At 41.6% G+C, this 23,992-nt stretch overlaps 1 protein-coding gene across 1 annotated transcript in view; it reads right to left on the bottom strand.

Moving 5' to 3' along the window:
- The window catches only part of ADGRL4 (adhesion G protein-coupled receptor L4), a 187,184-nt gene that overhangs the window by 63,885 nt on the left and 99,307 nt on the right, over nt 1-23,992 (bottom strand). Inside the window, exons 8-9 of the mRNA XM_033917216.1 lie at nt 13,100-13,216; nt 7,877-8,082 (exon numbers count right to left, since the gene is read on the bottom strand). Coding sequence (XP_033773107.1) covers nt 7,877-8,082; nt 13,100-13,216 — 323 coding nt within the window. The remainder of the gene's footprint in view (nt 1-7,876; nt 8,083-13,099; nt 13,217-23,992) is intronic.

The following is a 23,992-nucleotide window of genomic DNA, read 5'->3' as shown; positions in this document are numbered from 1 at the left end:
TCACCATGAGGAAATGGCTGTAGGGAGTTCCCGTCGTAGTCTCGAGAGACTATGAGAACTCACAGCAGCCATTTCCTCATGGCGATCTGCACAGGGCGGGAGCGTAGGAAGATCGCTCCTGTCCTGAAAGCCCTCTAGACCACCCGGTAAGGCCGGGAAGGCGGTAGGGAGGTGGGGGTGGGTCAGAGCCGAATAATCGCGGTTTTTCGCCATTCGCGGTCCGGCTCTGCCCGTATCCCCCGCGCATAACGAGGGAGAAGTGTATATCAAGTCCCATCCTCTTTACACTTTTGCTTATGCAGGACTTCTGTCTCAAACATATTGTTTTATAGTTCAACATATAAGGAAAGCACTTGACAACCACAGTGCTAATTAAATTTGCCTCCAATCCTCAAACATGAAAATAATTCAGAAATAAATGTGATTGGTGGAAGGGTCAAGTAAATGGAAAACTGGGCAAACATGTGTCTAAGACTACCTGTCCCAGTTCCTAGGAAGGCCAGAGCAAATCTTGGAAAACTAGTGAGTTAAGAGATCTGCCCCAAAACAACCTCTAGATATGCCTTCCCTCAATCTGGTGAAAAGTTTACATGCTGTGAAATCCTGTGCTTTCTTCTAATTGGATAAAAAGAGGGCAGTTTTCAAATATTCATTGTATCTAAGCAGTGGCATTCAGTCAGGGCTTTCAGGCTCTTCTGTGATGGCTATGAGCTCAGCAATTCCTCTTCCCTACCTTGGGCTGTGGGCTTCCAGCAGTGGCTCCTCCTTACATGCTGCTCCAGAGTGTTGTGCCAGTGTTGGGCCATCAAGGGATTTGCTACAGATGTTGAATCCCTTAATGGCTTAAGGCTGGCCAAACCTAGGCCAGCACAGTGTTTGGGTTCCTCCTTCTTAGAATACTGCAGTCATGGAGCACAGGGACAGCTTGTACAGTCAGGGGATTCAGTTCCTGGTTGTGAATCTCTGAAGGCATTTTGTTTTTTCTTTTGTTTTAACTTGATTGGTTGGTCTAGCACAGGGGTAGGCAATTCCGGTCCTCAAGAGCCGGAGCCAGGTCTGGTTTTCAGAATATCCACAATGAATATGTATGAGATGGATTTGCATGCACTGCCTCCTTGAGATGCAAATCCATTTATTGTGGATATCCTGAAAACCTAACCTGACTCCGGCTCTCGAGGACTGGAATTGCCTACCCCTGGTCTAGCAGAACTTCTGAGCCTGCCTAACCACTCAAAACAAACAAAACACAAAGCCTTGAAGAGATTCTCTCCAGGTGCTGAATCCTCAGGACGCTAGGGAGGAGGAGCCAGAATGCTGCATTGGCTCAGAAATGTGCTTAGGACTGCCCGCTGAGTGCTTACAGCTTTCGATGGGGCTTTCGTGAGGTAAGTGATTGTTTTCCGCTTGCATTGCTAGTTCTACCTTCTGGCATTAGAATCTTGTGAATAGCGCCTCTGCTATCTTCTTGCTACACCCTGCCCTATCATACTGTCTCCTTCTTACTAAATGCAGGGCCTTCTGATAATGTGTACCAGTAGTGACAAGAGAGAGGAGAATTAATGCCTTTGTTTATAGGCTGCCTCTTGCTCCTTGTTGGTCCTTGCACCAGGAAACTAATAGTAAATGGGCTTGCAGAGTTTAGATATTAGCATAGAGCTAGGCCAGCTAGCAATTATGCATAGAAAAGAAAGGATGGGATTCCTTACCCCACCCTGACTGTGGAAGAGCTGAACTAGTTTCACTTTTCCACAGCACTGTCACTATATCCGTTTCCCGTTCACCAAAAATGCATCTGCAAAACTAAAAGCAATTGTAATGCCTTCTGGTTGAATCCATTGTGTTTACTTTAAACTAAAGGATAATTTCTTTGTGGTGATCTGGAGAACTATGGGTGACCCTGAATCAGCAGAATCTACCCTGGAGCCTCAGCTGGGGCTTCAAGTTCCTCTCATCTCAACCAAAGATTTCCTTTCCTCCCGCAAAGGCCAGCTTCTCCTGGCATGCTCGGACTGCATTCCACTTTCTGTTGCTCATAATGCATGTTCTTGTCTTTCAGGATATCCAAGAACTATATAAGTGGATTTTACTGCCCTGCTAGAAGTGGCTTAAAAGAATAACCCCTTAAAATCTGTATACAAGTAAAGTAGGAGGCAATCAACTTTAACAACAACAACAAAATAGGATTTTGTGTGTTAACATTGTTCTCACCACATGTCAGAAAGTTGTAGCAAATGAAATAGCATTGCAAATTTTATGTTGAATTATATTTGTTGTACACCGCCTTGGGTGAATCTCTTCATAAAGGTGGTTAATAAATCCCAATAAATAAATAAAAATTATTTTGCATTTCTCAGTATAAAATATTTTCTGTTGTTTTTTTAGTGCCCTTGAGGCATGCTTTGAGACAGTGGCCTTGAATCTCAAAATTTAAATCTGCCTTCCAAATTAGAGCTAATATGCAACACAATTTTTGTTCCTGGGCAGTAAGGAGCTGATTCTATAAATGGGTGTCCCAGCTGTAGGGAGAAGTAGGCGTCCTACCACCATCTGGAAGCCAATCAGGATGCAAGTTTTTAATGCCCCCCTCCCGAGGCAGGATGCCTACACTGTAAGTCACTTTCACAAATCTGTCCACACCAACAAAATCCTAAGGAGCAGGAGGTCAGTTTGTGCCTCTGCTACAACAATCAGGTGTCCTTAGGGCCGGATTTTTCTATAGGCTAACTAGGCTTCAGCCTAGGGCCTCAAGATCAAGAGGGGCATACATTCAAATTATTAGCAAAATTAAAATTACACTATTCTAAAAACAGTGAACACTAAAACACTGAACCGAAAATAAGGAGAAATTCTACGCTTCGGGATCGGAACTGGCTCCGGCCGCAACGGGGCGCTGACTCGGCTTCTCCCTTTCTTTTTCTTGCCCTGGGAGGAGGATCGGGGAGGGAAAGACGTCAATCCGGAAACAGCTGGGCAAAGCCCAGCCCCACGGGGAGAGAGGCAAAACGTGGATCCGTCAGGACAGGACGGCCCAAACTGGCATCGGGGGGGGGGGGGGTCAGTGGAAGGGGGATGGGAGGCAGGCAGGCTGGCATCGGAGGGGGAATGGGGGGGTTTAATGGAAGGCAGGCAGGCAGGATGGCATGGAGGGGTGTTCAATGGAAGGGGGATGGGAGGCAGACGGGCATCGGAGGGGGGTGAGGTGAGGAAGGACGCACTGGGGGCACTATGAACATAGGAAGGGGCAATGTTGTGTGTTATGTTTGATTAGTTATTGTTACAAGTACTATATATAGTGCTGAGAATAAATGTCCAAATAAGTGTTCTCGATTTTTTTTTATTTATTATCCGTGTCACATTTTTTATAAAGGTTAGTACCAATAACAACATGTTTCATTTAACATATTGATATATATCATAGTAATGATGTATTTTATTATCTCTCATGTAATTTACAAACTTAAAAATGGGAGGTGAAAGGGCCTCATAAGTGGAATAGCCTAGGGCCTCTTTTCATCTAAATTCGGCCCTGGGTGTCCTTTTCCATCTATATAGTGCTGAAGTGCGCAACATCTATTATTAATTTGAACATCTAACATAGGTGGGATATGGTTATACCAGGCTACAATCTACTTCGTCGAGACAGAGAGGGCAAATTAGGAGGGGGGGTAGCACTATACACTAAGGATAATATCAAAACTACCAGGATCACAGAGGTTAGATACACAGGAGAATCACTTTGGGTAAACCTGGCCAGAGGGAATGAAAAATGCCTTTACCTCGGTGTGATATACAGGCCTCCGAGACAACAGGAAGACAAAGACAAGGAATTGATTGAGGATATAGAGAACATCACTTTGCGCGGTGACACAGTACTGTTAGGAGACTTCAATATGCCAGATGCAGACTGGAACACCCTCTCCGCGACTACGAGTGGTAGCAGAAGAATATTAACCTCCATAAAGGGTGCACAGCTCAAACAAATGGTATTAGAGCCCACCAGGGAAAAGGCAATACTGGACCTGGTACTCACAAATGGAGACAGTGTCTCAGAAGTATCAGTGGGAGACACGCTGGCCTCCAGTGACCACAACATGGTATGGCTCAACCTCAGGAAAGACTTCTCTAAATCAAACTCAGCAACGCGGGTCCTCAACTTTAGGGGCGCAGACTTCGACCACATGAGAGACTTTGTCCATCAAGAGCTGCAAAACCATGCAGAAACTGACAATCCGGAAACTATGTGGTCAAATCTAAAATCCATTCTGAACGAAGCATCTAACCGCTACATAAATACAGTAAGCAAACGCCGGAGAAACAAAAACCCACAATGGTTCAGCAATGAAATTTCGGACCTCATTAAAAAGAAAAAAGAAGCATTTATCACCTACAAACATCTTGGAAAAAAGGAGGCAAAAGAACACTATCTGGCCAGATCTAAGGCTGTCAAAAAGGCAGTCAGGGAAGCCAAACTTCAAACAGAAGAAGATCTAGCACGGAATATTAAAAAGGGGGACAAATCCTTCTTCAGGTACATTAGCGACAGGAAGAGAAACAAAGATGGGATAGTACGCCTTAGGCAAACAGACGGAAACTACGCAGAATCTGATAATACCAAAGCAGAACTGCTAAACGAATACTTCTGCTCAGTATTCACCTGTGAAGCACCGGGAGCTGGTCCACAACTACAGATAAGAGACAGCCATAATGACCTGTTTCATGATTACGAGTTTACACCCAGTAGCGTCTACCACGAACTTTCAAGACTCAAAGTAGACAAAGCCATGGGACCTGACAATCTACACCCCAGGGTACTCAGAGAGCTGAGGGAAGTTCTGGCTGAACCACTATCCGTGCTCTTCAATCTTTCCATGCGCACGGGAAAAGTACCCCTAGACTGGAAAACAGCTAACGTAATTCCACTCTACAAAAAGGGCTGCAGAACAGAGACAGAAAATTACAGACCGGTGAGTCTTACATCCATAGTGTGCAAACTCATGGAAACACTGATCAAACAGAATCTTGACAAAATTCTATACGTGATCCACACCAACACGGATTTACCAGGGGAAGGTCCTGCCAAACTAATCTGATTGACTTTTTTGACTGGGTGACCAGTCATCTGGATGCCGGGGAGTCCCTGGACGTGATATATTTGGACTTCAGCAAAGCTTTTGATAGCGTCCCACACCGCAGGCTGTTGAACAAACTAAAATCGATGGGATTGGGGGATACATTCACTAAATGGGTAAAGGAATGGCTTGATGGTAGGATTCAAAGGGTGATGGTAAATGGTACCCCCTCCAAAACGTCAGCTGTGACGAGTGGAGTACCTCAGGGCTCCGTCTTAGGGCCGATTCTATTCAATTTATTCATAGGAGATTTGACTCAAGGGCTTAGAGGAAAAATATCACTGTTTGCCGACGACGCCAAACTATGCAACATAGTAGGCAAAAGCAGTGGGCCTGACTTTATGACGCAGGACCTACGGCAGTTGGAACAGTGGTCATCAACTTGGCAGCTAAGCTTCAATGCTAAAAAATGTAAGGTAATGCACCTAGGCAAAAAAAATCCACACAGAACTTACACACTAAATGGTGAAACCTTGTCCAGGACCACAATAGAACGGGATTTAGGAGTGATCATTAGCGATGATATGAAGGCTGCCAATCAGGTGGAGAAGGCTTCGTCCAGGGCAAGACAAATGATGGGCTGCATCCGTAGGGGTTTTGTCAGCAGAAAACCTGAAGTCATAATGCCACTGTACAGATCCATGGTGAGACCTCATCTCGAGTATTGTGTTCAATTCTGGAGACCACACTACCGGAAAGATGTGTTGAGAATTGAATCGGTTCAGCGAATGGCTACCAAGATGGTCTCGGGGCTCAGGGATCTCACGTATGAAGAAAGACTAAAAAAACTGCGGATGTACTCACTAGAGGAGCGAAGAGAGAGGGGGGACATGATTGAGACCTTTAAGTATATCACGGGGCGCATAGAGATGAAAGATGATATCTTTAGTCTTACAGGGCCCTCGATTACCAGAGGACACTCGCTGAAAATCAGGGGAGGGAAATTTCAAGGTGATGCTAGAAAGTACTTCTTCACCGAGAGGGTGGTCGATCATTGGAACGAGCTGCCTCAGCAGGTGATTGAGGCCAACAGCGTGTCAGATTTTAAGAGAAAATGGGATATTCACGTGGGATCAATAGGGGAGTAAAAGTCAGGGTCATTGGCATGGGCAGACTCGATGGGCTATAGCCCTTTTCTGCCGTCAATTTCTATGTTTCTATGTTTCTATGGTTCTAGGACCCAAGCTATACCATTCACATGCTGGAGAATCCTGTAAAAGTTACAATCTATGTTCAGCTCTAATTAATTGCAACATCTTGTCACTGAGAACAGCATTTATATTTACCTGTGTGCAAATGGGATAGGACTTGTATACTACTTTTTGTGTATGTGGTTGTAATCACTGGCGTAGTAAAGAGTGTGTGTGTGTGTGTGTGGGGTGTTTGTAAAGGGCGCAGGCACCTGTCCTGCTCTCCGCCCCCCCGACGCACACATGCACCCCTTCCCTTCCCTCGTACCTCTCTAATTTTTCCTGCATGAGCAGCATTACAAATTTGCTGTCCTCGACAATGTCGCCTTTCTATGACATCACTTCTGGATCCCGTACCTAGGAAGTGATGTCAGAGGGATAGCCAACACGATATGGTTGTTGCTCTCATCTGGAAAATTAAAAAGGTACAGGGGAAGGGAAGGGGGGTGAGCGCACAGCAGGGGGGTCGGGATGGAGCGGAAGGAGGTGGGGGAGGGGCGTCACCACCCCAAGAGTCACTTACTCTCACTACGCCACTGGTTACAATCAAAGCAGTTTACATATTTTTTTTTTTAGGTCAATAAAGTGTTAAGTAACTTACCCAGAGTCACAAGGAGCTGCAGTGAAGATTAAACTCACAATCTCAGGGTGCTGAGGCAGCTGCTCTAACCACTAGGCTACTCCTTCACTTAAGGGGCCTAAAATAATCTTTGAAGATATCTACATATCTACATATATCTACATATATTCATTTGAGAGCGGAGGAGAAAACTGTAAATAACTGATATCTGTTCAACAAAGAAGAATGTATACTGTGACTAGATCATTTGATAGTAAAGTTTTGGTTTTGACAGAAAAGACTGCATAGTGCGGATTGTTGAGTCCAAGTTTGATGCAGCTTTCTGCGGCCTCCCAGGAAAAATCCTGGCCCTGCTCTGGTCCCAAACCAACATATTTAACGTGTGCTCCTTCAACCCAGATTCCTGGGCTTACACCAGGAAGCTGCCTGGGTGCAGACAAGGGGGTTACGTGTTTTTATTAAATAGTGCCTATGCAGGCACTTACATGGCCTCGTAACCTAGAAGCCTTGTTATACAATTACCCTCTTAAAATAACCTTTTTCAGATAATAGCTTAAGAAAAATTCAGTCCTGGGAAAGGGAGTCCATGTGCATGCTTCTGCAAACCAAATTTGCCTCCGATCCTAAGAAGCAACACAATGCAGAAGTTACTGTGTTAAATGGAGAGTAGTTAGGGACCGAGTCCTTTCTAATGATACTAATAACTTATTGGTTGCTGCCATTAATGTATATTTTGTGCTAACAGTACTTTAAACAGCAGCATATTATTGCTTTAATTGTATTTATTGTGCTTTCTTTCATACTCTTTTTTTCCTAATTAGAGCACAATAAAATAAGAATTACAGTACATAGAGGACAAGGAATACAGCTGTTCTGTTTTATGCAGTATAGCCAAGGTTGTTTAAAGCTAGTCATGTAACAAATAATTAGGAAAGCTATTTACTTTAGCCAGGCAGTAGCGGAAGAGCCCTTCTTACCTTCGTGTGTTTTAATGTGAACGTTATTTTCTCAATTTGATAGAATGCTGGTGGGTTGGAGCTGATGGCAGCGGCTATAACTGGTGAATTGATGCTCACGCCTCGTTGAGACTCAGACTTGCTCACTGCCTCTTCCTGGAAGTTTTTGAATGATGCAAGCAAAGGGCCAATGCTCTCATACCGTAGAAATACAATCGCAATTGTACCTGCCAATCAAACAAAATTATGTTTAGAACGCAGTCCAACTGAAAACTCGCATGAAACATTGAACAATTTCAATCAACAAAAATTGTGGAAATAATTTAGAAAAATCTCATATTTTTTTTTTTTTTTCCATTTGGCAATTTCTTTGGCTTGGATCTAGCTTCATGAGTTTTCATTTACAACTACCAGGAATTTTTTTTCCTGGGGCCACTGTCTCCAAGGAGGTGTTAATTTTCTCTTTTTCACTGTGGCTAGGTTGATCTTCGCAAAAAGCAAATTCGATCATGTTTCCCCGCTTCTGTCAAAACTTTACTGGCTTCTGGTGATTTCTAGGATTCACTTTAAATGTACCTGCCTAATTTTCAAGAGCCTACATGGCATTCTTCCTCCCCTAATCCCACTATCCTGGAATTGTTTGAAACCTGACACTACCAGATCCGCCCACAAACTCAAACTATCTTTCCCCTCGCTAAAAGGTGTCATGTATGCAGGTAAATTAGGGAAATCCCTTTTCTTCAAATTCACTGAGCTTTGGAATAACCTCCCTGCTCCGCTGCGGAACCTAGGCTCATTCCAATTATTCCGAAAGCATCTGAAAACCTGGCTTTTCTCCAAAATGTAAAGCTATCTATTTAAAATGTAAAGCTAGCTATTCTCTTCATAACCTCTAATTTCTTATTATGTCCTTCCCTCATTTATTGAATTACCTGTAAATCGTGCCGAGCTCTATCTTTATGGAGATGATGCAGTATACAAACTTAAGGTTTAGTTTAGTTTAGTTTTTCTTCCTCTCTCTTTTTTTTCACTCTCTCTCTACTTTTTTTCTCTCTCTTCCTCTCTTTATTCTTTCTCTCTTCCTCTCTCTCTCTCCTTTTTTTTCTCTCTCTCTCTTTTCTCTTTTTTTTTTCTCTCTCTCTCTCTCTCTTTTTTTCTCTCTCTCTCTCTCTTCCTCTCTTTTTTCTCTCTCTCTCTCTTCCTCTCTTTTTTCTCTCTCTCTCTCTTCCTCTCTTTTTTCTCTCTCTCTCTCTTCCTCTATCTCTCTGTCTTTTTTTCTCTCTTCTTTTTTTCTCTCTTTCTCTTCCTCATTCTCATTAAAAGGCGTCATGTATGCAGGTAAATTAGGGAAATCCCTTTTCTTCAAATTCGCTGAGCTTTGGAATGACCTCCCTGCCCCGCTTATGAACCTAGGCTCATTCCAATTATTCCGAAAGCATCTGAAAACCTGGCTTTTCTCCAAAACGTAAAGCTATCTATTTAAAATGTAAAGCTAGCTATTCTCTTCATAACCTCTAATTTCTTATTATGTCCTTCCCTCATTTATTGAATTTACCTGTAAACCATGCCGAGCTCTATCTTTATGGAGATGATGCGATATACAAACTTAAGGTTTAGTTTAGTTTTTCCTCCTGTCCTGTGTCCTCATTGGTAAAATTATCTTAGTAATAATTTTTGCTACTCGTTGCTGTATTCATTCAATTCCCACTGCAGCTCCTTGTGTCCCTGGGCAAGTCACTTAACACTCCATTGCCTCAGATACAAAAACTTAGATTGTGAGCCCATGAGGGACAGCGAAAGTACCTGCATATAATAAGTACAGCACTATGTGGGCCAAATTCTGTCTAACTTTATGCATCCACAATGTGGACGTCTATCGATTCAGGCGTCCAAATAAAGTAGATAAAAAGCCTTAATTGCAACTTAGACGTCAACTCACTGGACACGATTCTACAGATGTCCACAATTTTGTGGATACCCATCGGGAAAAGCTGTGCCTAAAAAAATAGGTGTGGGCATGGCTTAGGCGTGGTGTGGAAGTGGCTTTGATTTGGACATCCATTTAGAGAATCGCATGCCACTCAGCACCTGAACGTGTCTACCTAATGCCTAAAATGTAGGCGTTGCAAAACCAGGTCCACTATTGAGCGTGAGCTGGGCGCTAGGTAGATGCGCCTAAGTCAAGACTTAGGCGTGCCATAACCATCCGTTTATAGGTGAATGAGGCTTTTATTTTGGGGGTATGGTGGACTCCAGGTTGATATTAAACACAAAATATGTTTAATAACGCATTAATTAAGCAAAGCACCTGAAAAATATATATATACAGTAAAACCTTGGTTTACGAGCATAATTCGTTCTGAAAACATGCTTGTAATCTAAAACACTCATATATCAAAGCAAATTTCCCCACAAGAAATAATGGAAACTCAGATGATTCATTCCACAACCCAAAAACTTTAATACAAAATACTATATGTACTTGTATTGCAAGACCTCGCTCATTTAGAACAGTCACTACACTCCCACACCATCAGAGAGAGAACCATTGGCTCAGTTGTGATGATGTGATGAGTGTATACTGTATGTACTTGTATTGCAAGATCTTGCTTGTATATCATGTTAAAATTTAATAAAATGTTTTGCTTGTCTTGCAAAACACTTGCATACCAAGTTACTTGCAATCCAAGGTTTTAGTGTATTGCATACTAAACTTCTATTTTGGGACTAAAGAGGACTCTTATTTGATGATAATAGAAAAAAGATGTTTAATAATGCATTACTCAAGCAAAACACATGAAAAAAATTGCATATTAAACCTCATTTCCAAAAGGTTAAGAAAAGGAAATACACTACTCACAATGGCTGCAGTAGTTCAGAGCTACTAGACATGCCTGGTACACAATCTTGGCATCATCAAGATGCACCTAGATGGCAGAATGTCACTACAAAATAATAGGAACCTCTGCTTAAGTAAAATCTCCTGTAGCTCAGTGATTAAAGGTATTGTAGCCATCTTCTAAAGATCATGAGTTCAAATTCACACCGCTCCCCCTAATACCATCATAGCTTCTTTTTGGTCTCATAAGGGAGTCTGGATTGTGGACTTTGCCATTTACATGAACACTCTGCCCTTTCCAGGGTCTAGGGGAAAACTTATTTTTACCCTAAGATGCCTATGATCTCACATCATCTCATATGGCAGGAATCCCTGACTAAAAGAAAGTGCCTGTGGTTAAAGGCACTGCTTCCATCTTCCAAAGGTCATATTCTGCCATCTAGGTGCATCTTGATGATGTCACAATGATGTCAAGATTGTGCACCAGGCACATCCACTTGCTCTGAACTACTGCAGCCCTTAAGTGAGTAGTGCATTTCCTTTTATGTTCTTAACCTTTTGGAAATGAGGCTTAGTATGCAATATATATGCAACATATTTTGACCTTAATATCAAAAATAGAAGCTTTAGTATGCAATATATATTTTTTTCTTCATGTGCTTTGCTTAAGTAATGCATTATTAAACATAAAAAAATAGAAGCCCTGTATGCAGATGCCTCAAGCACGCCTAAGTGATGCCTAATCACGTCCATCTAAATGAAGCCTATCTAGCGCCCAAATCACGCTCAAAAGTAGACCTGTTTTTTTGCAAGCAGACCTCTTACTAAAAAATAGAGGATTTAGTGTTCAATATACAGTATATATATTTTTTCATATACTTTGAGGAACCTAGAGGCAAAAAGAAGACTTGGACAAGTATTGAAGGTACATGTTTGATATTTATCCTATAGAAATGACTGCTTGTAAATCAAGAGGATATAAGTTTGGCTTTGGAATTGACATGCAGTTTAATATCTGAGTGTGTGTGGTGAAATGGTTAACGCTACAGCCTTAGCACCCTGATGTTGTTGGTTCAAATCCCACTCTGCTCCCTGTGACAGAAGCAAACTAAAAAAAAAAGGGTTAAAAGATAATAAATAAAATATAATAGTGGTGCCAGCATTTCACTGCATACAATTTTAATGAAAAAAAGCATAAAATCACCATTCTAATGATGTCATAATAATGAGATGCAATAATGTTATAGATGTTACATAAACGTCCATGTGATGCCTAAAAGGCGATTCTGTAAAGGCCGTCTATTTAGACGTGTCTAGACTTGCTGAGCGGCGCTGGACGGCGCTGAGTGTAATTCTCTATAGTGCGTCTATGTATTATAAAATCGCGCTCAGCATTTTCCTGCTGGACATCTAAACAATGCCTAAATTTTAGATGTCCTTTACAGAATTTGGCCCTGTATGTCTAGAAACACTACATAAATGTTTACTAGTAATAGTAATCTATATCAATAGATTGTTCCTTTATACAGGTTATGATGTCCTAGGAGATATGCAGTCTGCTTGGTGGCAAAATCCAAGATGTTACAGAGAGCTTGCTGGGATTCATCAAGCCTAATGACTATTATTCGATGCTGCTCATCCACATTGTCACTAATGATTATGCTAGGTACCCCTCTCAATGTATCAAAAGTGATTTTGTGGCTCTGGGAGAGAAGGTGAAGCATTCAGGTGTGTAGGTGGTATTCTAATCGATCCTCCCTGCCAAATGAATGCATGGCTGCGTGGCTGGTGTTGTTGAGAGCATTTCGGCTTCCTGCACCATTGGATGATTTTCCAAGGGCTGCTGAGCAGTGATGGTGTGCACCTATCATAGAAGGGAATAAATGTCTTCAGTAGCAGGGGGCCTTTTCTTTTCTGTGTCCCACTTCTCTGATGCAATTTCCTATAGACTGGAAGTGGCAGAGGAAAGGCCCCATTAGCCATAGAGGCAGCCTTTAGCCTATCTCTGCTGATGCAGTGTTTGGAGGACCCAGCGGGCAGAGTGGGGGGCAAAAGAGGTGAGGGACCTGGGAGGGGGGCATCTTATGTATATTGAGATTGTTTGTTTGCACTATGGTAGTTTGGAAATTAAAAAAAATGTATTACCGGTAAGTTAGTCCAATAAAAAGGTATCACCTTTTTTCCTTTGTTTTGTTTTTTTTTCTATATATTGCCTTTAAAAGTGGATTAACATGGCTACCATGCCATTTTAATGAAGCATTTAAGTAACAGTATAAGATCTGTGTTACGTTTTATAGAGAACCAAATAGTTGGCTTTCAATAGTACTACTAGACTTCTCAGAATATTCCTTTATTTGTACTATACAAACCTTGTCAAAAACAGTGTTCTTGTCGGCCTAACTTACCATTCAATACTGTTGCTTCTGTTTTCCTGGGAAAGATTTTTATATATCCTTCTGCCATATGTGCATGAGGGTGAATGTGTTTCATATGCTGTGAGTCAAAGGCAAATACTTTGAGAGCTGTAAATGAAAGAGTAAAAATACAATGTTTCTACAATGAAAGCTCTATTAAAAGTAATTAAAAAAGTAATATTTGTACGATGATGTTTGTAAGCTCCGTTGTGCTTGATTTTAACTATCCATATTTGCAAATTATTTGCACAATTGTAGTTGGAAAACTTAATAAAGAATTAAAAAAAAATAATAATAAAATCTGTCACTTTCTAAATCTAATGTACATGTTGTCAAGTTGCATAATTATGAAGACATTAAAAATATTGTTGTTTGGAGAATAGTTGGAAAAATACATCAGTAAATCACAGTTCAAACATAAATCAAAGTCTGCGTCATACAAAATATAGATATTTACGCAAAGAATATGAAATTAAACCTTGTAAATAGCGCTAAGTTTCACTTTTTAAGCAAAATATTAAAATCATATTTTTGAAAAGGAGGACTGAAATGTTTGGCTCATTCTTCTTTTGATGTATTTGAAAGTCTACTTTTTAAAAAAAGATGACTCTTACAACACACTGGTCATAAAGTGATGGAAAATGCCGACTACTCTATGTAATACAGATGTGTGCTGTCAAACAGACATTGCCCCTCAGGACAGTAACTATATTAGAGAATACCAAGGTCTTGACTTTGTTCATTTTAGGCACCCAAAGCAGTGTTTCAATCATCCATGATGGCTACACAGAAGAAAAGTCAACTTTGTTTCTCGCCTGATGGGACAGGATTACTAATCTAAACCATATATATTCCTTACAGCAATTTTGCAAAGCATAGGTGCACAACAGATCAGCTGTCAAGGAATGCTTGTCAGAACATTTGGAATAATTCTTGAAAGCTGAATTTTGGAAATCCCTGCTGTGCATGAAGTTGATTCATGGAAAACTGCAATAATAGCTCATTTTACTGGCTAGAGGTTGTATACTTAAGTGCTATATTTTTAGGTGTATTATTATTTAGATATATTATACTCTTGAGAATGAGTATCTTTCACCTTCTCATGGAAAAAGAAATCATTGTTGAAAGACTTCAGAAAGACTTTTAAGCTAATGGCAACTACATTTAAAATGGTCTTCTAGTCAGATAGGTCACCACTTTGGAATGCAGAGCTCATAGTGGTTCTTTCAGGATATTAGGTTTGTGGCTGAGCTTGGTCTGATGAAGAATTCAGAGATGAGAAAAAGAAAGGCTGGGGTCAAATAAGGAGGGTGGTTTGGAAAGTCAAGATATGGAAATAGATCAAAATAATCACGATTTTTAGCAGAGGCAATATCAAGGCCTATGAGTGAAAGAACCAAAGGACAGGGCTGAGACTGAAATGAGTAGCAAAAAGAATAAAGAATACAATAGAAACATTAACAAGAGATGATCACAAGTACTAGGATATCAATTCAAGTTGATGTAGAAGTAGAACGTGAAATTTGAAGAGGAGAATACCGTAAATATTGCAGTCGGTCCAGATTGACTTCTGCTTCATTGAACTGAAAGATTCACAGAAAGGCAGTTATGTTTTGGAAAAAAAAAAACCACTACCAGATACCAGATAAAGACTCTACTCTTCAAGAAATTCCTGCAAACGACTTAATACCGCTAGCTCCTTCCCACTTCCCAATAACACTCCCTAATACCTTCCCAATTCCCCAAAGCAACCTCATCTACTCTGTATTTCCTCTAGAAATTACCAGATATCTTCTTCATGTAATGCCATTTTTGTAATTCTTTTGTAATCCGCCTTGAACCGCAAGGCAATGGCGGAATAGAAATTTCTAATGTAATGTATTCTGGATAGCTAATATGGAAACTGGAGTTGGTAAGCTACAGGACACTGGTTGAAGAATGTCAAGGCCAGACAAAAAAGCTGATATCCTCTTATAACAGTATACCTATGGTACAATAAATAAAGTACATTATAAGGAAGGAATGGTATGAAAAGACTAAGACAAAGACAAGTGTCAATCTGCTACACAGTATAGTGAATTAGAAATAGAAACATCCTTACAAAAAGATAGGCTTTCAAGACAATCTTCAACATCAAAACACAATGTTCATGCTACATGACAGTATATCTTACGATAACTAGGGGTTGTCAGTAAGTTTTGCTGTGAGGATCAAAGAGAATGTATTGCAGAATAAGGAATAAGATCTGTAAAAGAAATAGTGGTAAACCAGAATAAGATATTTGATGGATCAATGTCAACATTTTAAACATCAATTGAATCAATATAGGAAGCCGGTATTCTGATATTAACAGCTGGGTAGTATAATCAAATTTATTCATGCCATTGATTAACTGCTGTGTTTTGTATCAGTTGAAGTCATCTAAGTTGATATTAAGGGACACCATGTAAAAGTGAATTGCATTCATCCAAGCAAATTGTTACTTTCAAAGAAAGATCTGATGACCGAAAGCAGATTTCTGAATTACAGATGATATGCAGTCCCTGAAAGAGAGTTGACCAACAAAGAAGATTCCCAGATTTTTGATTGTACATTGTAAGGAGATAGGAATACCAAATATGGATGTGATTATTGTAAAGGAGAGGAAATAGAAGAAGAGAAATTTAATCACAGTTTTAGAGGTAGTCCATTCAGCGTTAATAATTTTGCAATTTTGCAGTTGGCTCAGGGTGTTATCCAGTTGGAATATCAATTACAGAAAGCAAAAGCTTGGTTTATTCACCATCCTTCCAGGGCCACTAAACATGCTTATTTTGCAACACAGTCTGCTTTAAATGCGTTACTTCATGAACACACAAAGAAATTCCATTTCCATAAGCAGTTTAAGTTATATAAATATGGGCAAAGGCTGGGGCACCTTTTGGAACGTCTCGTAAAGGTTTGGCAAGGACCTACTTATATATCTACTATAAAAGGCCCTGATGGTTCGATAAAACAAATCAAAAACAAAAACTAATTTAACAAGTGAAAACACACTTTTAAAGACGCTTTTGATACTCAGCTAGCCAGTTCTCTAGCTGATTTTAACTCTACTGTATAACCTCATTGTAGCATTTTGACTTCCCATACCTTCATGTATTCTCCTTGAATGTCTTGCTTACTTTAAAATAACATGTACTTCTTTTTTCCTTCCCTCCCTTGTGTTTTTAGGTTTGTCAATAGTCCTCCAAGACTTAGCTCTTGTTATGCGTTGTATTGTTCCCTAAATTTTGTAATTTTAGTACTGTGTACATTGCTTAGAATTACGATTAAGCGATTAATCAAAATTTTATTAAACTTGAAACTTGACACTGTTTAGTAAGTATAGGGGGGGAGGGAACCACAATCATTCAAACAAGACTTCCAACATTTAAATCATAAGTACATAAACAGTGTAAAAAAACAGACCTCAATACAGTGACTGCAGGACCGCAAGGTATTCATAACAGTCTGTATCATTACTAGTCTGTGAAAAACTCCATACTTGTGAAATTAGTTTTTATTTTTGCTATACAGATGTTTCCACTTTGAATAATTCGATAAAACATAGAACATCGAATATAGCAGACGTATTTCACTCATTTTTTTGCACCATGTATGATGAGCCTACGCCTAGCTCTGGCCTTTCTTTGTCTGACTATCTGGATGATTCTGGGATCCCTTGCTTAACGCAAACACATTTAGAAATATTCAATGCCCCTTTAAAAGCGAAGGAAGTACAGTGTACAGTTAAATTGTTGCATAATGGAGCTACACCTGGTCCCAATGGATTCACTCCTGAATTTAATAAATGACTTTTCCAGTAACTCTGTGGTCCATTGCTTCTACATTATGAGGCAGTGCCATCCAAGGGAGCTTTCCCTGTGGGTTATAACGCTGCTTATATTACATTGCTATCCAAGCCTGATAAGGACCCAACACTGCCAGGGTCCTATTGGCCCATTTTGCTACTAAATGTAGATTTGAAAATTCTTGCCCGAGTAATAACAGACTGCTTGTCTATTATTCTTCCTAACTTGATTGGGCCGAAGTAGGTTGGTTTTGTCAAGGGCTGCTAATCAGTGTCTAATGTGAGAAAAGTGATTCTGTCTATGGCCCACATGGCATTCCAGCTGCCCTTGTAAACCTAGATGTGGAAAAGGCCTTCGACAAGGTCAGCTAGAATTATATGTTTAACCTGCTTTGGTACCTGGGATTCTCGGGTTGGTTTTGGAGGGTCCTTCAGGCTTTGTACACTAACCCTACAGCAGCAGTGATAGTCAATGGCCATATCACATCACAGTTTCTGATTTGCTTGGGTACTCATGTACCCTTTGCTCTTCTTACTGTATCTGGAATCTCTTCTTTGCACACTCTTGAAGACCCTGATGTAGTAGGTGTATCTTTGGGATGACAAGTAGTGCAGGTACTGGCTTTCGCAGATGATGTTCTTTTAGTCCTCTCTTAAGTTGTCACTTCAATTGCGACATTATTGGATGTCTTGGATGAGCTTTCTTTTTACTCAGGCTTTCAGCTTAATAGAACCAAATTTGAGGTTTCTTCCTTTGGATCCTGATATCCCTTCTCAGTGGGAAGGGGAATTTCCCCTTTTGCGGGCCACAGATGCTATGAAGTACTCAGATGCCATTAGAGAAAACTCTTCAATAGATTGAAAACGTATTAACTTCCAAAGTATAAGACAAAAGTGGCAATATCAATGTTCAAGAGGATCTTCAGAATGCCAGCAGGGTAGCATAACCCTCCCTGGCTGCACTCATCATTGATCATCATTTCATGTAATGGGTTGTAGTGTGAGTACAAAAAAACACTCTGACGGTCACCACAAGATTTCAAGCTTGCACGTATTATTGTAAACCACCTTGACCTGCTTGTTCAGACCAGTTATTAAACATTAAAAATGAATACAGGCAGTCCCCGAATTACAGACACCCAACTTAAGTATGACTCGTACTTAAGAACGCAGTTGTGGCTTCATTTGATTTCACTGAGCAGTATTTCCGGTGGCATATAATCCTACACTTCTCCTGTAGCAGATTCAGATTCAAGATTCTATAAATGTCAAAATGTACAGTGCTGCATATGCTTTTCAGCGCTATATAGGTGAAAAGTAGTAGTAGTAGTATGATTCTTGGCCATCTTAAGAACGGTGTATGGTTGTGTGTGCTGTATCTTAGAGGGAACACTGGTAGGGACAGTTGGCCCTTTTGTCAGCTGGGAGCAGAGGTAGGCAGCAAGAACCTTAAAATCTCTAAGTTCTGAATTACATACAAATCCGACTTAAGAACAGCTTTAAAAACGTAACTCATTCTTAACCTGGGGACTGCCTGTACTAATATTGATTCTACAACACTTCAAGGATATATTTTAAAAACTCACTTTATTTTGGATTGTCAACAGTAGCCAATTCCATGAATGAGACACCCGAGTAACACACTTAAGAGATTGTTTGCAGTTACTATATCAAGTGGGCAAGATTGAAATTAACGCATTTACAGGATTTGAAGAGCGTTTCAGCCAACTGTTTGAGGGCTGCAATGGAGGACTTTAGGGGGCCGCATGTGGCCCTGGAGTCACATGTTAGAGATCACTGGTTTAAGGGAAATACAGTGGAACCTCGGTTTGTGAGTCTCGCGGTTTGCAAGTGTTTTGCAAGAGGAGCAAAACACTCAGCAAACTTTTGTCTCGCAAACCGAGCACTGCCCCGATAAATGAGCACTTACAGCTGCAGGAAGTGCCGCTTCAGGGGGATTCCTCTTCTGTCCGCCAGCCAGCCTTCCACGCCGGGTGCCTTCCGCATGTTGGAGAGCCTCTATCTGAGCCTACACAGCCCAGTGCCATTCCACCTGCACGTTGCGTATGATCACGCACAACGTCAGTCATCGATGTGTGTGATCATACGCAACGTGCAGGTGGGATGGCACTTGGCTGCATGGGATCTCATAGGCTCTCCAACATGTGGAAGGCACCCGGCATAGAAGGCTGACCGGCGGACGGAAGAGGAATCCCCCCTGAAGCGGCGCTGTGTGGGCTCAGGGGTTCTTCAGCGGCTGGCGGACAGAAGAGGCATCCCTCCGAAGTGGCACTGTTGGGTTCTCCAGCGGCTAGTGGACAGAGGAGGCGTTTTCTAGAGACCCGGCACCCAACAGGTACACACCCCTGGGCCACCCCTCGCCACTTCCTCGGCACCTTTTGGGTTCTGGAACGAATTGTCAGCGTTGCCATTATGGCCTATGGGGAAAATTGCTTTGATATACGAGTACTTTGGATTACGAGCATGCTTCTGGAACGAATTATGCTCGTAAACCAAGGTACCACTGTATTGACATTTACGTATGTGCATATGTGTGCACATGCATAGTTAATGCCAGCATTCTGTATGTTTATGTGCATAATGTATGCATAAATGTAAGTGGTCCATTATATAATCTCCTCCATAATTTGAACAAGTGTAACATTAGGCATATAAGGAAAATAATCTGAGCTATAGGTATACAATGCTGGATTTCTCATTAGGAAGAAGGATCTTGGAGCCACTGTGGCCAATATGTTGGAATTTTCAGCTGAATGTGCATGGCAATGGTCAGACGTGCAAATAGAATGTTTGGTATTATTAGGAAATGAATGGAGAATGAAAGGGAAAATATCATAAAGACTATGTCTCAATCTAATCAGACCTTGTGTATTGCTATAGTCACCCATCTCAAAAAAGCATATAGAAGAACTAGAAAAGATACATAAAGGGCAAACAAAATTGCAAAGGAGATGGAAGGGCTCCTTTATTAAGAAAGGTTAAACACGTTTTGGGTGTTCAGAATGAGAGGAGATATGACATAATCTATAAAATCATGGGTGGAGTATATAACTCCCTGTTTCTCCCGGATACTAGCAAGGGGCACACAAAGTTATTTTTATTTGTTAGGACCAGGGCTGGGATCAACTTATCAGCTGGAGTCCCATAGCAAGCAAGCATCAGACAATCCGCTCTCTCTTTGAATAATGCAGACCATACCAGGATGTAAACTCCAAAACAAAATCCAGCTTTACTTCTTAGTAAAATAAGCAGTGAACAGTTGCTTTAAAGACACAGTCCAACTATTTACACTCCTACATCCCCCCAAAAATGATGTTATAGTCCTCTTATTATTCGGGGGTCAGTTGGTGGGATTTCACCAGAGACCCTAGCTCTTCTCAATCAGGTTTGCATTGGTCAATCGGTGGGCTCTGACCAAAATATACACATGCTGCCCATTTCCAGACCTTAAATCTCTTCTGGAGGTAGGGCTACTTTCAACTAGCCCTCCCTCTTCAAAGATTCAAACACTCAGGCTGGCTTTGCACTTCCTTGGCTTCCAGGAGTTGCTGGAACCCAAAGCTGGGTTTCCAACAGTCTCTTGGAGCCATGAAGTCTAACTCCCTTCTGTGAACTCATGTTAAGTCTCCTATTCCCGAGGAAACTGCAGACAGAATTAGCCAATAGTCACACCATTAACAATAGCAGGCAGCCCTAATGCTTAGAGACTACAAACTGCTATGTATATGAACATGTACTGCACAGATGATTTTAAATCTTTCTTAGCAGCTATGGAAAATATATGCACACCATACCTTACTCCAAGTGCATAACATTGTTCATCCTGCTATACTCTCCCCCCCAACCCCCGTGCAACAAAAAAAAATGATTTCTCCATAAACAGAAATCATTTGTGGGTGTCCTCACCCTTACTCCACTTCTATTCATACATCATATCAATATAGGGTTACCAGATTTTCGGGAACAAAAATCCGGTCCCATGGCCCGTCCCGTTCTGCCCAAGTCATGTCCCGTTCCGCCTCCTGCTCTGCCCCCCTCAACCTGGTCGCTTGTCGGGAGGGCATCTGCACAGGCTCGATGATATCGCACGCATGCACAGATGCCATCCTGACGTCACTGCTACCTGGAAAGCTTTTCCAAAACCCGGACAAAGTGCCGGGTTTTGAAAAGCCATCCGGACTCCCACACATGTCCTCGAAAAGAAGGACATGTCCCGGGAAATCCAGACATCTGGTAACCCTATATCAATACAATCTAAATAATTTTTGTTTTCTGGATGGAACTCTCCACATAACTACAAAATGCATAGAAATCCATCAGATGGAAACCCCTTTTATCGGAATTGTATTTGCTTCTTGATCTTACTCATTTGTCTCTAAATTAGAGAAACACTTTAATTCATGTTTGCCATTTATAAGAAGTATAAATTGATGTAATAGAGAGTGGCAGCATACTGTCACTATCTTCGCTCCTCCCCCATTCCAGCAGGGGAGCCGACGGAGGAGGGTTGCAGTCCGGCCATCGGACCAACGGTTGGCTCGGGGGCCCGTTCAAGCTGGACTTCAGTTTTGACTGCTTTGTTTTTATTTTCACTTCTTTTTAGTTTATGATATACTAGTATTTTAGCCCGTTACATTAACGGGTGCTAGAATATATGTCTGTCTGTCTGTCTTTATTTCCGTCTCTCTCTCTCTCTCTGTCCTGCTGTCTTTCTTTCTGTCTGTCTCTGTCCCTGGCCCCCTTTGTCTGTCTGTCTTTCTGTGTCTCTCGCTGTCCCTGTGTCTTTCTTCTTTTATTTCTGTCTCCCTTCCTCCCGCTGGCGGTAGAATATGTCTGTGTTTCTTTCTGTTTCTCTCCATACTCTCATTCATCTTGTCATCTCCCTTTTGACCTCATACAAATGGCTCACCACTTTCAGAATACCCCTCCCTCTCTCCACTGGTCAGTCTATATCTCCCTGTCCCTTTCTCTTCATCCCCTAGCATCTTCTTATCCCAGCTCTCTGCCCTCCCATGGATTCTTTTTTCCTCCATTTTCTGTTGTTCTTCTTCTTTCCCCCCTTGATGCTGAACAATAAAATGGAGGGAAAAAAAAGAGATGCTGCATCTCTCTCCCCTTTCCACCCCCAGACCTAACATTTCTCCCTCCCTTCCATCCCTAGGTCCAACTTCCCTCCCCCAGGTCCACCATCTCTCCCCAATAGTCCTCCCTTCAAGTATCTCTTTCCCCAGATCCAGCTTCTCTCCCTTCAGACCATTACCTATCATCTCTCTCTCTCCTCTGTTCCTGGCCTCATAAGCTGTCCCCCATGCCCAGTCTGGCACTTCTTTTAATACTCTCCCCCTTTGCACTTTATAAAAATAAAAAAAAAGTTAATCCAGGGAATTTCCTAGGCCCAACATGTTCTCCCTCTTCTCTCCATTCCATTCCGATATTGCCTTCACCTTCTGTGTTGCTGAAAAATCAGCTGGCCTCGGCTGTGATTCAGGAACGTTGTCCGTGGCTCCCCTTCCTGCTTTCAATCTGCCGCGGTTCTCCCCCCTCCCCCCCCCGGCAGCATGCGACATCAGACCGGTCCCTTTCTCCCTATCTACTTCCCTACTTCCCTGTGCAGCAGCCGCAGCATTCCCTCTCCCTCCATTAACCGCGAGAGGAGCCTGCACACGGACCTAACAGGCCGAGCCTCCAGCAGTCTAACTTCCCGGCGGCTCCTCTGATGATCGCCGCCTTCTCCGACGCAGGAGCGGCTCGTGAGAGGAGCCGCTGCAGTGTCTGTGAAGTTAAACAAAACTTCGGCCCGTTTCCATGCTCGGCCGCGGCGGGCTACAGGTGCCGCGGTCTGCAGCCGCCGACATCCGTTTTGACTTTTTTTAGTTGAAAGACGCGGCGGTGGCTCCTCTCATGATCCCCACCTGCGTTGGAAGTCCGACGCAGGCGGGGATCGTGAAAGTAGCCACCGCCGCGTCTTTCAAAGAACCATAAGCCACGCATGTGCACTTCCTATGTGTCGCTACAGCTCACAGAAAAGCGGCGCACACTTAGGAACTGCGCATGCGTGGCTTACCATTTTATTATATTAGATTTTTTAAATCTCACTCATTGTTTTGCCACTTGTTTTGTTTTATTTTATCATTCAAATTTCATTTAAATTTCCCCAGAATTCTATTGCTTCATCGGTTCGCCCTCTGCATCTATTCCTATCTCCCCTCTTTTTAACCTTTCAAATTCCTTTAGATCATTGTAATCTTATTAGAATGTTTATTTTCTTATTTTTCTCCTCTATCTCTATTTTTCTTTCTTTATTACTCTTCTAATTGTCATTTTTCCTGGTACTTTAGTTAGATTGTGAGCCTTCGGGACAGTAAGAGAATTTCTAAGTACCTATCTTACTTATAATTTTAATGCACCAATATATTCATTGTAACCAGTTCTGGGCTCTTTTGGGAGGACGGGCTAAAAAATCGAATAAATAAATAAATAAATAAAATTCTCAATTTATACCTTATGCATCTGTGCCTTGATGTTAGAAAACACCCTACAATGTAAATTATAAATTGTTAGAGATGTAAAAATGTAGGTTATTATAGGATGGCAGCGGGCTGCTGACCACTAAAGTGAGTATACTACTACTACTACTATTTATTATTTCTAAAGCGCTGAAAGGCGTACACAGCACTGTACATTTTTACATAAAATAGACAGTCCCTGCTCAGAAGAGCTTACCATCTAATTTAGACAGGACATTTCAAGGTTGGGGAGATAATGGTAGAGGAAATGATACAGTGCGTCTAGGTAGCTGAGGGGGAGTTAAGAGTTGAAAGCAGTTTCAAAAAAGTGGGCTTTTAGCTCGGATTTGAACGCTGCCTGGGATGGAGCACGACGTATTGATTCAGGTAGTCTGTTCCAGGCATATGACGCCGCAAAAAGGAAGGGACGGAGTCTGGACTTGGCAGTGGAAGAGAAGGGTACCGATAAGAGGGGCTTGCCCGATGAACGGAGATCACGTGGAGGAGCATAGGGGGAGATAAGTGAAG

Source organism: Geotrypetes seraphini, chromosome 12 (assembly GCF_902459505.1).
Source record: "Geotrypetes seraphini chromosome 12, aGeoSer1.1, whole genome shotgun sequence".
Taxonomy (NCBI): domain Eukaryota; kingdom Metazoa; phylum Chordata; class Amphibia; order Gymnophiona; family Dermophiidae; genus Geotrypetes; species Geotrypetes seraphini.
Note: the sequence above shows the minus strand (reverse complement) of the source record. Positions and strands in the feature narration are given on the sequence as shown.